Raw genomic sequence first — 14,396 nt, forward strand, 5'->3', positions numbered from 1 at the left:
TTTGTTTCAGGTTGTGAATGAACACAAATACTGAATATACTAACTGTATGATAGTGGTCTTCAAAAAACATCCATCTTCTGAAAAGTGAATATATTTTGGAGTTTTAAACTGTGAGGAACACCGACGAGGTTTGTCTTGTGCTGCCCCCTGGTGGTGACTCTGACAAACACCAGAGACCGCAGATGAGCAACAGAACAGACGCAGAAGCCGCTTTTGTCACTGAAACCGTTAGAATTTATTCAGTTTCTTACTCTGCAGACATTGTGTCACTTTACTTGCTACTCTTTCTATCTGAAGAACTGCTCGTCAACGTACATTTAAGCAAAGCTTGAAATGAAAAAGGAGACAGAAGTTCTTTAGTCGGCGCTTACTCTGGGAATGAAACGCACACGTGAGGACGCACAAACATTAGAAATACCGAACAGGACAGTGGAGACAACACATCATAATCACATCATTCAATCAATGTTCCACTCTGTCTCTGGTCCTAATAAGAAAATGTTCTTGATACCTTAAATAAAGGTCCAGTTAAAAAATCTCTAGATTCACGGCCCAGAAACATCTATTTTTAGATCATAATAGCTTCAATAACTTCAGCCTTTAAATGCAATCAAACAGTTTGTGTTTTTACTCTCTGTATCTCTATGAGAAATGGCAATCATGATCACAGGACGGATAAAACTCAGACATGAACATCAGCTTTATAAATATATGCAGCATAAGCCTGACTATAGGTGCAAGCATCAACGATGAAACGACCACACACTCCTTAAGCAATAATCGATCCTGCAAATCTGCGTGTAACAAAAAAGAAGTAAGAAACATAATTACATTGCATATTTGTTGCTATAGAAACGTCTTATCCATGAAAATCAATTACAAAACAGAAAATGGCTGAGATGCAGACTCTCTCTCTCTGCAGTGGCGTTCCAGCCCCGCCCCCTTTAGGCGCTGTGGTTGGACACGCGGGGCTGGATGGTCACCCGTCTGACCGGAGTCTGGTCCGCGTTGCGGTTGGCCACCAGCTCCTGCAGCTGCAGGGCGCCCCCGCCGATGAAGCAGAACGCCGGGCACACGGGGCCGGAGCAATCCACGTGGCCCTCCCACAGGGGCCGCAGCGAGTGGGCGTCGTGGAAGGTCACGCGGCCCTTTTCGAAGTCGAGGCAGACGCCGAGCCGCGGCGGCAGAGGGTACGTGACGCCTTTGGGCGGGGAGGGGCCGTTGCTGTTGGGATCTCGGTTGGCGTTTCCATGGTTACTGTGGGGGTGGTTGCTGTGCTGAGGCAAGTAAATTTTGCCCATCCCCATGGTGAGGAAGCAGAACGGAGGCGCAGAGTCCAGCGCATCCTCCGCCCCGCTGTCATGGCCGCTGTCGGGGTCATACCTGCAGCAAAAAAACATCTCAATGCACAGATGATCCCAGCCCTGCAGGTCAGAGGTCACAGGTCAGCGACCTTTAACAACTGAAGACCAATTTCTCACCGACTAAAACCCTAAAAGAGTCGCAAAATCTGACTGAAAAAAACACTTAGGATAAATACAAATAAATTGTTTTCAGCATAAATAAATATTGAAATAGATTTTTGTTAATTGAAAATATTGCCATGATTTCCTTTCAAAATAAAAGACACCCTGCCACACAGGATGACCTCAATGAAGCAAATAGAGGCAGTGTGACATCAGCTGTGATTTACAAAAATTAAACTAAATTATGTTATTTACTAAACTGTTAGGCTTTTTGGTCCATCTAGAATCCAACGATCAAAAATTGATTAGAGCTAACTAAGTCAAGTCATTTAAGAATTTCAATGTACGGTTCAAATTCTTACATTTTGCGTAATAATAGACGTTCCACCTTAAGAATGGTTTTGTTTACTGATATGCTTTAATTTTCTGTGATGTACGGCTATTAAAAATCTGTGAAAATGTCCACCTTTGGTCAAATACAAAGACGCACCGCGTGGTGGATTGGTGGAGCATCATGGGTATTGAATAAATATAGAATAAATATACAGAATAAGATTAAATCCTCTCCACCCACCGTGGACTCGCCATGTCCTGTGGAAGGTGAAACCATTCCTGCAGCTTGGACTCCAGACCGACCCCCACCTGATCAACAGGAAAAAATACCAAAGTTTATCTGAAGCCTTTTTTTTTTACTATCAAATGTATTTGAAATAATTTACACAAATTCTGATAACATTTCTTAAGGTTAATTCCATAGATTTTTAACCCTAGTCATCAAAAATGACCTGATTCTGTCCAGCGTTGTCAGAGTAAAGACTCTGGAGTCTGTTAGTTGATGTTTGTTCCCTGATTTATGTCATGGAATTACTTTGGCTATTTTGATTTTTTTTGGAAATGTTTGAAAGGATAAATTACAAATGTAGGTTAGCGGGTCAAATATGGAATCTATTTCTATCACCATCATATTAATTCTGGTACGTCTGTAGATGTTTTTTGAGTTTTAGAATTTTTTCTTCTTCTACTGGTTTCAAACAGATAAAGTTTGGATTTCTCTTTATGTGGTGTTCAACAGTTTTTCTGATTTATTAGCACAGTTTACTTCGTCGGCTAACTTTGGCCCTATTTTTACTAAATATTCATTAAACTCCTTTGTCATATCCTGGATCTTGTTGCATATCTCATCTAAAGAGTCTGGGTAATTTGTTTTCTCTGTGTGTTTCCTAATGACACCGTTCAATACTTTGCAAATGTCTTTATTTGATTTATTTTTTCTATTGTTTCTGTGTAATAGTCTTTTGTGCATGTCCTCATAACACAGGTTTCTAATATTGTTATCATTCCACATCTTGTTTTATGTGGAGGAAGGACATTAAAATGATTGCTGGAGCTTTTTAAAGTTTACAGCCAAATTGTTCAGCAAAGAAATGTCCTAAAATCAGTAGAAAAAGTAGAAAAAAGTGTCATTACTGCCTGTGCCAATAGAGGGCGTCTTCCCTCCAGGTTTATGATCATTGAACAGTTTATGTTTGGGTTAATATTTTAATGTGGACGTCCTCCAGATTTAAATAAAGTTCCTGTGATTTACCTTCACAAGGTAGGATCCGGGTTCAACTGAGCATGCCCAGTAGTGCCTTCCTTGGGTGATGGCGACATCTCCCACCAGGAGGTCAGAGGTCAGATGACAGGAGGTGAGGGCGTGGTCGGCGGCCTGCAGCAGAGAAAGGCCGGGGACGCTGCGGGCGCCGCGCTGCTCCTTGCTGACCACCAGCCGGTCGGCGTGGAGACCCCAGCGAGAATCCAAGTAAAAGTTCAGAACTTAGATGAGAGTGCAGAGATGAGGCGGAAAAGAGAAGGAAAAAAAGATGTCAAGAGGATAAAAAAGACAGAAAGGCCTTCAGAAAATAGACTCTTAGAAGGACGGGGGGTTTTGGGGGGGCCACAGAAGGAAAGTTCACAGTTTTAGAGTCAGAAGCAGCAAGAAGAGCAGAAGGAAGAGCCGGCATGCACCTCCCCCCCCCCAGCAGCACTGGAAGAGAAAAGGACATATTGATCTGAACACTGATGACTCAGGGAGTAAAACACTGCAGGTACTGCAACAAAAGCTGCAGGGCTGCATGGGAAGTTGAGTTTTTATTGTGGAGGAAATACAGAGGGCAGGAAGCAGGAACGTAAACCGGTGGGCGGGGCACAAGGGACTCCCCCACCCAAACCAACGGTTTAGAAGAGGACAGAAGCCGAGTCTGAGCCATGCCGACGCGTCCCGGGTCCTCCCGAACCCGAGCGGTCATGGACAGACGGCTGCACGGCGGGGGGGGGTGAGGGGGGACTGGCAGGACGGATGAGAATCATGGCGCTTCTTACGTTCTGTGGGAGGCATGTAGGTTGGCAGCGTGGAAGTAGCAGAGTTGAAGATGACAAGTACAAAGCTGTGAAACGGAAATAAAACGTGAGATAAAGGCCAGGAAATGGGGGGGGGGGGCAGTGAGGAAGCAGAAATAACTGGAATCAAGACGAGAACGGAAAGAAAGAATGAAAAGAGCATCAATCCCAATGAGTCACAGGTGAGACGCTGAGCTACAGCTCCACTGTCGCTCCCTCAGTTCATGAAGTTTTGTTCAACAAAGTCTGATCTGTTTCCAAACTGTTCCCAGAGGACTTTTAATGAGGATTCTGCTGATTTTAGCGTGCCGCCCCCCTTTCCCATCACCCACAACTGAGAGCCCTTTGTTTCCATGCTCTCCCCCTAGCTTACACCCACTCACACTCCCAACCTCAGGCCGAATGTGATTATAGGGGCATTTGGAGGGGTAGGGCTGGCCAAAGCCGTTTGTTTTTGCCGAGCCCTCAGCCGCGGGGGGGTTTGGTGTGCCGCAGAGGAGAAGCGCTTTTCTTCACGCGCTGATGCAAAGACGTTTACATTTATATGTAACTAATGACGTTATAGAGTTCTAAAACCGTTTTCTCCAAGCGCTAACAGCTCTGCGCTAATGTAGCTGATCAGTGACAATTGATGACGTCATTGAGTGAGAGTAACGTCCAAATCCGTTTGGGGGGGCTAAATGTAGGAGTAGGGGAAACATTTGGATTCTTCCTAACATTAGTGGTGCAACAAAAATAGCAGCAACATCAGATCCATCCGTCCGTCCAGTTCTGATCCAGATTCCAGCTCAGACCAGGAAAACAAAGACGTTCATGGATCTATTGGTCTGCAGGTGCATGATCAGAAAGGGGCGGAGCCGGTAGCCTGTGGCTCCGCCCATTGTGGTTTACGTAACAACTAGTCTTTTTTTCCAACCAGTTCCTGGTTAATTTAAACACAGAAATACTTCAAAAATGCTATTTTAAGCTTTATGTTCTTTACAAATGTCCTCCATCATCAAAAAAGCCACAAATACATCTTGTAAAAAACAAAAACACAATTTTCCTTGGAGTGGGTCTTTACGATAAACAGTTTCAAGTTCAGATTTGATGATTTTCATCATCAGTTCCACGTTGACAGGTGGTCCATTCCCCGTGTTCATGAGGGTCTAGAGCCTTTTCTGCACTTTGTCTGGGTATTGTCGTGTTGCTGCCTTTTTGTTGAGTTTCTCCCTGTGTGAGTCGCCGTGTTGTCCTCGGTTTTGTTGTTCCTAATGGTTTGGGTTTTGCATTGACTGCTACTCTCTCGTTACAGTTATTACAGGGATGAGAACAGTTCAGGAGACCATTTCCGTTAAGAAGTCCATGTAAACACGCGTATATGTTTATGTTGTGATTTTATTGTGTTTTACTTTTGAATCTGTACAGTGTCTTTGTGTGTTTTGAAAGGTGCTTTTAAATAAAATATATTATTATTATTATTATTATTATAATATGGTCGCTTTGGGCTTCTGCAGTCAAAACTCTGAAGCTACGTTCACTCCGGCCCGGTCGACTCGTGTTTCAGCGGTCACTTTCACTCAAGTCTATGCAAACGCGTTCAGAACTCGCGCGTCGTTAAGCAAGGTTCTAAGTCCGGTCTCTGGCTCTACGAACAAAACAGGCGTTCACTGATCGCGTGCTGGAAGTTCAGCTAGTTAAAAACCGACAAGGGACATGCATGTGGCAGTAATGTGTGGGTGGCGACATTTCTAAATCACGGAGGAACCAGCTGGTCGTACGCATCAACATGGACCAGAAATGAATAATTGCTGCTGGAATTCTATGTCAACAAGTCATTATATATCGGAATGGAGCTGTGAGAGAAAAAGCCTGGAACAAGATTTTTGCAGTTTCGATGTTTTGCACCAAGACTCTATTAGCCTTGTGTTTGAATATAGCAAGCAAAAGGTATCATAAGTCACCGGGGAAACGCCATAAAAGAACTGCGTTTTGGCCGTTTTACATCCACGTGTGTTGTCCCAAATCAGCGTTTTTGATGGGCATAAAGGTGTTCTTTACTACGTTTCCTGGTGAAATATGATGCCTTTCGCTTGCCGTACCATGTAAGTCAGTTTTTGGGCTCTACGTACAAAACATTGAACGCGTTGAAAGTTTAACCGGTTCCCCCCTTGACCAATCAGGGACTCGGTAGTGACGTATGAACAGCGTCCCTATTTCAAAAAAGACCACCGTGTTTTGAAAACTTTTTGAAAAATTGATCATAAAGGAGAAATGAAATTTAATTCTATGACATAGAGCTGTGAAAGAAAAAGCACTGGTTTTTCGTAGAGACTTCTGGGAAATTTCCAGGACACTGGATCTTGGAATTGTAGATTCAGACAGCACTAGAAATGGTGAACGTGCAATCTCGTGAGTAGGGAAGGACTTCAGACACAGCCTTACTGTTGCCAGATCACCAAAGCTCAGAGTCTGTTTGCTTTTAGAAAGTTGCCGCCCCCTGACATGGTCAGTCTACTCATTGATTGCATGCGGTGAAGCTTCTCCCAGCCCTAAAGCTGAGGATTTGGATTTGGTGAAGTGGTTCACCATGTCCTGAACAAGAACTGCCCCCACCAGAGGGGCATTGGTGTTCAAGTAGCCCACATTCTGCTGCCACATCATGTTTACACACAAAAAAACAAGCTTATTGAGCCTTTCAATGAACCCAAGAGGTCATAGTGTCACTCCTAAGACGAACCCCAGCCTCTTCCTGCATCCCTGAGGGTTTGGTTTGCTCACCTGGGGCAGGAGGTGTGTGCAGGTACACCTCCTCGCTGTACTCTCCGTAGCCCGCCTTGTTGCAGCCTCTCACCCGCAGCACGTACACGCTGTCCATCTCCAGCCTGTCAATCACGGCACTTGCTCCGTTCACGTCATCCAGGCGTTGCCAGCCCCAGCGAGCGGCGGCCAGTCCCCCCCTGATGCCTCCTCTGGACGTTCCTCCCGGTACGACGCCACGCCGGCGGTACTCCACCGAGTAATACCAGGCGGGGGCGGAGTCTGGAGGAAGTCGCCAGCATAAGAAGAGCTGGTCGTAGGCCAAAGATCGCTGGGTATCGATCACCGGCGCCAGAGGAGCTGTGGCAACATTAAAGCATGTTTGTGTGAAATACTTTAACAAATCCTTTTCATGGTTTAGCAAAATAGAAACAATGCTCTCTAGGGTCTGACTCACCTTGAATGAAGTTCAGCTCTGTCAGGAACTTCAGCTCCTTGGAAACATCCAGCTGGAAGTGTCTGAAGGACGGATCGGCGGCTAGACTGAAATGTTGGAGATTCTCGATGGCTTTGCTCAGTCTGGTGCAGCAAAAGCAGGAAAGGAAGAGGAAGAAAACACAAGGATGAGAGGAAGAGAGATGGGACGACAACAGGTGAAGTTTATGTCATTTCCTGTTTTCTTTTGTCTGCTGGTTGTTTCCGGGTCAGAACTGAAAGAAAATATCCTTCAGTAGGATGCAGACGACACAGAAACAATTTCTAAGTGACGATAAAACAGCAGGTTTGTGTTTCTTAGAGAAATAAAAATACCCTCATGTTTCTTAAAAGGAGCTGTGATGCGGAGAGGAGGACGCCGAAACAAAAACGAGAAATGAACAAAAACGGAAAACATTTTATGAGGCAACAATGAAAAAACAGTTCCTAGTAGTAATGAATGCATGAAGTGAATAAAATACCATCAGCAGCTGGAGTATGTTCTGAAATGTTAACAAACATTCTATTATTTACCAAAGTATAACTTATCATTTAGGACAGAAAATCTAAACTGCGTAAAAAAGAGAAAAAGGGGAGAAAATGCATCAAAATGAACAGAAAAGAGTTTTAAAAAGGATTAAAAGTTGTTTAAATGTATGTTTAAATAATAAATCAGAATTTTCATATTTTTATCTCTTTAACAGCAGAAACGTGTATTTTAATTCCTATTTTTGTGGAGAATTTCCTTTTTTTTTTTACTTAAACACATTATTTGCTTCCTTAAAGTCTGAACTCTGTCGCCCCCTCTGGTCACCGGGGGGAACTGTCACCAGAGTTTTAACCTGAATACAGCTCCCAGCATCCCCAGCGCACACTTTCTGGATGCTGCACACCTGACTCTCATTGATTCATCAGCCACAGCAGACTTAAGCTCTGCAGTAACTGAACCTTGGTGTGAAGTATTGTTTGTCCCATTCCTTATTGAGCGCTGGATTTGGACCTGAGAGTCTGTCTCCTGTTTCTGACTCATTCTGCCCGCCTGCCCCGACTCTCGCTTGGATCCTGACTACCACGTCTCTTCTCTGATGGTTAGTGATGGGTAGATGAGGCTTCGTGAAGCGTTTCAGCACATTGCCCAAACTGTATTGATACTGTGTCACTCGATACTGACCCCTGCTGGACCAGAAACCTAATTGCCGGCAACCAAGTAAAGAAACGTAGTTTAAATTTTATGCAAAGACAATATTTGTCCTTCTGGTTCCTCATTCCTGTGTCTGGCTCTATAAAGCCCCAGCATTGAGGAGGCGCTTTAAAGTTTGACAGTTCAGCTGAACAAATGCCACATTTGACTTCAAAAACATAAAATGATTCATTTCAAATAAGTCTCCGTTTGAAATGGGATTGTATTCTGCTGGATCAAGCGGACACGGAGAGGAACAGGGGGACAAAAAGCCAAAAACACTGTTAAAACTATCAAATAATTCCATTAAAACACCACATTCATCACGTCAGACCCAGGTGGGTGGGGGGAAACGGGGGCGCATGTGCGTGAGAACCTCACAATCGCTGGAAGGTGTTCCGAGGCCTAAAAAAAGATTTTTTCCTACTCTGTTAAAAATCACTGCTGGACAAATTTAGTACCCAAGAGACAGAAATGTAAGAGAGAAGATCTGGTAATTTTTCAAAATAAAATATTTTTCAAAATAAAAGATAGCTTAAGCTCACTAAAACCAGCCAAATTGACGCTAAACCCGCCCAAAGCAAAATGTCCCCGCAATATCAAAATCAAAACCACCCAACTGGGTGGAAAACCGCAGAATCTGGCAGCACAGCTGGTAGATGCGTTTCCTTGTTTGGCTCAGTGGCTGTCGGTCACTCGGTGACTTTTCCTGGAGTGATACACGCACCGACACGCGCTTTCACCTTACGACCTGGACAGGTGAGCCGACGCGTCGCTGTTTCCGGATCCATCACTACTGATGCTCTCGTGCCTGTTATGGACCCCCTCCCTGCCTGACCCTCGTTCAGCTTTGTGGACTCTTCACTCAGCTCATAAACCTGTCTGCCTGTTCTGTGACACTAATGATGAGTTTGCTCTATTAATGTAACTCATCCCTGTTTAAACAGAGCTAAAGGTCAAAAATAAATAAAAACACTGGCTTGATCAAATTACCTCAAAACTGAACACAACTTAGAAATTCAGTTTCATGTTTTTCACTTTCATTCACTATTATCCTTTTTAAGTGTTTTTTTAAATGTTATATTACCTTAAAAACATGTTCATTTATGTGAGGAAAACTACAGAACAAACAAATATTGCCGCCGAATCCAAAGTCTCCAGCAAAGCCGAAGGTGGGAGAGAGAATCACCTGTTGTGGGTTTGGCGGGCAGCCTGCACAAAGCACGGCTGGTCCGTTTCCTTCAGCAGCTCCTGAGTGAACGCCATCAGCCCCGCGTGTTCCATCAAGCTCCGCCTCTCCGCCACCTGAGCAGACAAGGCCTCGCCTCTTTTCTGCCGCGCAGCCTCCAGGGCCTGGGTAAGTGAGGCGTGGCGCTCGGCCAGAGCCGCCGTCAGATCCCTGATGCTCTGGGCCAGCTGCTCTCTGGCGGACACGCTGTTCACCTGGTGATGAAAACCCAGACGGACGCCGTCAAACATTTCAAACAAACAACTGCACAAAGAGAGGAGGAGCTAAAACACTAAACAAATGACAGTTTTTCTGACTTTAGTCTTCCTTTTTTAGACATAAAGGAGGAGGAATTACTGGGATTTGGGGAGGATTTTCCGCTTAGTGCTGGTAAAACCATGATCAGCAGCATGTTCTCCATCAAAAGTACTAATCACCTCTGTCTGGGTGATGCCGCTTTCCAGCTGGGTAATCTGTGCCAGAACGGTGTCCTGGTTGGACAGAATGTAGTTCATCTCCTTGGTAATTTTCTCCTGTTGAATAAACAGAAAAAAGGTCACAGCTTAGATCAGCCATTCACGAGGCCTTTGGTTTGCTTTTCATTTCATCATCATGAAGAAAATCACATGAAAAGGGGTTTTATGCATTGAAACTGCAGCGTTAAACGTGACTAAACTTATCTTGTATGCAGTGTGTTTTTTATTCCCTGCATGATTATTTCTCTGTTTGCATTTTATTCACTGCGTTTATTTTATTTTTTTATGTATGCGTTCTGTTGGATGTGTGCATTTTATTGGTTTCCTGCTGTTGTTTTATTTGCTGTATGTTTTGTGCACTGCTTTCATTGTTTTATGCTGCATTTCTTTTTCACTGCATACAATTTATTTGGTGTATTTAAGAAATTTGCACCCTGCTGTGTTCATTTTTCAGCCGGTTGCATTCTATTTTTTTATATTCTGCGTTATTGGCTGCATTCATTTTTTCCTCTGCATGGGTTTTACTCGCTGCATGCATTCTATTTGTAGCACTTATTTTTTCTGCTGCATGCATTTTATTCACTGCATGTATGATATTTGCAGAAATTATTTTATTCACTGCATACGGCTTTGTTTTGCTGCATACATTATATTGGCTGCTTCTGTGTTGTTCACTGTTCATTGATTTTTTTTTTTTTTTTTTTTGCTGCATGTGTTCTATTTGCATAAATAACTTGATCAAATCAACATATCGTCTGGGAATTGGGTAGCAAACAGTCGTACTTTCAGAGCCTGGTACGCCTGCACCACCGGGAGGATTTTGTGTCCAGAGTGAATCCGGCGCAGTTTGCAGAGGGGGCACAGCAGTCGCTGGCAGGACCGGCAGTAGAACTGCAGTTTCTCCTGGTCGTGCTCTGGACAGGTCAGAACCTGAAGAAGAAAGTCCAAATCTAAATACCTGCCGTCTGGGACAGAAGTTCCTTTCTTTTGCCTCATTGATCGTGAAATTGTCGGTTAACATTGCTGACATTTCTGGTCCTCTGGTGTTCGGCATGTGGATACGGCGAAGCCGCACCTTTGGTCTGAAGTTGAGTGTGGGCAGGATGTGCTCGTGCTGAGCCCTCGGGGTCCCCCACGGGTGGTAGAGCTTGAAGCACTCATTACAGAAGTTGGCCCTGCAGTCAGCGCAGCCCTTCGTGGCTTCAAGCGCTTGAGGAGGTTTACAGAACTGGCACATGACGGCGACGCTGCCCAGACTCACCGAGTGTCTGTACCTGGAAGAAAGAAAGCATCAAGATGATCAAGAGACGGGGGAGTTTCATTCATTTACTCGGGTCAAAATGTTGTTTTTTCTTCTAGTAAACCAAGTTTAGTTCAAGAGGTTATGACCTCTAAACCCAGAGAAGTGCTGACCACCATCATCAGCTGAGAGAAACAGCATGAAGAAGGTGGAAAAGGGAACAGAAAGCTGTGAGACACAGTCATTAAGAGTGGCTGCTGTGCAGCATGTTAGTGCACCGTGGGCAGGATTTTTCACAGTTCAGCGACTGCTGAGTCGTTCCAATCAAACAGAGACATGTAGCCACGGCTTCTCTTCAGGCAGACTACAGTAGCAGTCAGTGTCCAGCCTGACAGCCGCTCTGACCTCCGCTTTGCAGCCTGGCAGCCTCTGAAAAATGAACCAGGCAGTAAAAAGGCTGACCACAAAACCGACGCAGCGGCCGGGTCTGTCCAGACTTTTGGCTGCTGGTTGATCATAAAGACACCTATGGAGGCTCCTGTTTGACCCTCGTGTGCACGGGTCTTTTTGTGTGATGCGTGCACGTGCGCTACCTCTCCACAATGCGCTCCAAGGTGAGGTTCCGGAGACAGTCAGTCAGACCTTTCTCCCCCAGCTCCACCTCCCGGCCACAGGGGATGCAGGGGAACATCATCACCAGGGGCGGGCCTTCCTTGCGCCGTCGCCCTGGATACCCCCCCGGAGAGCGAGGCATGGAGGGTGAAGGTGGGTGGGGACCTTGATTGATGGCAGACACCCAGTTATGATCACATAAAGAAACTCTGAATGCTGTTGGAAGTCTTCCCCTACCTGATCGCAGCACGCGGTCAATGGGGCGCTGCTCCGTTTTGGGGGCGGGCCTGCGCATTTGGCGAGGAGAGCGCATGTTGGGGGTGGAGGCTGGGGAGTTGGGCTCCGGGGGGAGCTCCGGGGGTGGGTATCCATTCGCCACCAGGACCTCTGAGGCACACATGAGGCAGATGCTGTGCTGGCATGGCAGGACCACGGGCTGCTTGACGATCTCCTTACACACGGGACAGTTCAGCTCCTGCTCCAGGCTCCTCATGTTGGACTGCTGGGGGCAGAAAGGAAACAAACAAACATTTGACGTCAAACTGAAACCGTCACAGGGAGGAGGTTTGGACAGGGCGGTTCAGACAGGGGACAGCCCACCCTTCCGGTTAATTATGGATAAAGACCAGACATGAATTATTCAACCGCTGCAACACCCATGTGGACATGAACTCCATGACCAGCAGTCACATGACGCCGTCAGCATTTCACATCCCAGACAGGAAGCTGACTGAAAGCCCGAATGCCAATCAGAGATACAATTTATTTTGTCCGCTTCCCTCTCTGTACTCGCACATAAAAACCTGAATGTGCCTCTCTGGGGCAGTTAGTTTGTCTCTGCCCTCCCTAATGAAGGACATGGATTTGACGGGGCAGGACACTGGCTGTTGCAGTAAATGGTGACTTCACGCCTACGGTTATGAGAACAGCACAGCTCTCAGGGAAAACAGAAGGGAAGCCAACACTGTGGTTACGACTCAAACCCGAGTGTCTGCAGATGGAACGTCACACGGATGCCCTTGATGGTCGACCTGCAACCCGAACTGCTGCAGCCACCGTGAATGAACTTCAACGGCAGGACAAAGGAGGCTGCATGCGTGGGGGACAGCATCCTCCCTGTGACGAGATGTGATGCAGCAGCAGCAGGACTGCTCATAACGACGGCATGACACATGCACGCCATGCACAGACCAGCAGCTCCAGTGCATCTCTGGAGGTGTGCAGCCTCTACAGGGCTGCAGGACATGTTTCTGATAAAGAAAGAAAAGGATAACCTACTTTTCTCCTGAATCCGTCCCTCTGGGCCATTCTCCAAATTCAACCCCGGCCTGTCCTGCAGCCTAACGCAGTGGAGCTGCTGCAGTCTCTGCAGCCTTCCAGACGCGGAGCTCAGCGGCCCTCTGCTCCATTTTCAGCAGCTCAGTGCGCACTGCTGCTGCTGCTGCTCCTGGAAGGCATGCGCAGCCTTACCTTCACCTGGAATCTCGGCGCCATGACAGAAGACTGCTATGCATCCCACCTAATGCCGCGATTTCTCTGAGAACGAAGGGAGGGGCTTAAGAAGCGTGAACCCGACAGCCTACGTTTGGATCAAAGCTCCCCGCTCCGGAAGCCCCAGCAGACAGACGCTGTTTCCATCAGCATCCTAACAGTCCTGCGTCCCGTCTCCATGGAAACCACCGTCCATTAAGACGAAATAAACATACTATTCTCGTCATACATGAATCTATTAACGGCATCAGCGCGTTGAATGAAACGGGGAGGCGGCTTCTCTTCTGTTTCTGCAGCTGCATGAAGGTCGAACGCAATGAGGAGACTGACTCCTCCATCGAGGCTGACTGAAGGAGGAGAGGCGGGGAAGGCCATTTTATCCCGACCAGCGCTGCATCTGATCCTCGGTTTGGGTCCAAAGCGCTCCGCGCGTTCTGCGGCGCAGCAGCCGGGAACAGGCGTGGAATACTCACACTGATGCGCGCCAGCGCGTCCATCGCCGAGGAGCCCGCTTTCAAATCCATCCCTGCGTGAAGAAAACAGCTGTCTCTGGTCTTCATCCTCTAGAAACGTCTGCAGGAGCCTCCAGAAGCCGAGAGGTGGAGAAGAAATCAGCAAACCTCTCCGGACGCATTTTTATGACCAAAGCGACTGTTTACCAAAAACCATCAGGCTGGAGAGGACAGGATGAGGATGAACCCCCCGATCTGATGCTGAGATCAACAAATCCACGCGGAGGAGGAGGAGGAGAAGCCTGTGGCTGCTCCCCTCACGCAGACGTCCCGCCCCCACCCCTCCATCTCCACCAGCCAGTCCTAAAGGGGTGAAGCTGCAGCTAAAGAACTGTGGTGAAAATAAATGTTTTAGGTTTTATGTGAAAAGACTGAAATGTCAAACACGAAGCCACTGAATTGCACAAAAATAAAGTTTATCTCAACAGAAATAAGAAAAAATATATTTTCTCAATTGTCCTGATTATTCTACAGCTGAGTAAACAGATTGAAGCTGGAGGCCTCTTGTGTTGGACAGATTTTAAGGGTTGTAGATCTTCTGACACACGAGGTGCATATTTAGATAAACCCCTTTTTATTTGGGGCTAAACATTATTTA

General features: G+C 46.2%; 2 protein-coding genes across 7 annotated transcripts in view; one reads left to right on the plus strand and one right to left on the minus strand.

Moving 5' to 3' along the window:
- Positions 1 to 14,396, plus strand: part of LOC105354996 (CD209 antigen-like protein E) — a 686,243-nt gene that overhangs the window by 437,075 nt on the left and 234,772 nt on the right. The window lies entirely within an intron of this gene.
- LOC101160671 (tripartite motif-containing protein 46) lies at positions 213 to 14,037 on the minus strand. Of its 5 annotated transcripts, none has more exons than XM_020706885.1 (12): positions 13,760 to 14,037; positions 12,033 to 12,294; positions 11,777 to 11,960; positions 11,019 to 11,217; positions 10,727 to 10,873; positions 9,905 to 10,000; positions 9,429 to 9,682; positions 7,043 to 7,164; positions 6,607 to 6,945; positions 3,053 to 3,282; positions 2,042 to 2,109; positions 213 to 1,384 (listed from the first exon to the last, which is right to left on the minus strand). In XM_020706885.1, the coding sequence occupies exons 1-12, from the start codon at positions 13,844 to 13,846 to the stop codon at positions 946 to 948; spliced, it is 2,427 nt and encodes an 808-aa protein (XP_020562544.1). In that variant the 5' UTR covers positions 13,847 to 14,037; the 3' UTR covers positions 213 to 945. The 5 variants fall into 5 exon arrangements, with proteins under 5 accessions (XP_020562544.1, XP_011478930.1, XP_020562547.1 ...); XM_011480628.2 differs by having other exon boundaries at positions 12,033 to 12,297; XM_020706888.2 differs by lacking the exon at positions 13,760 to 14,037 and adding an exon at positions 13,266 to 13,555 and having other exon boundaries at positions 12,033 to 12,297.

This window comes from Oryzias latipes, chromosome 11 (genome assembly GCF_002234675.1).
Source record: "Oryzias latipes chromosome 11, ASM223467v1".
Lineage (NCBI taxonomy): Eukaryota > Metazoa > Chordata > Actinopteri > Beloniformes > Adrianichthyidae > Oryzias > Oryzias latipes.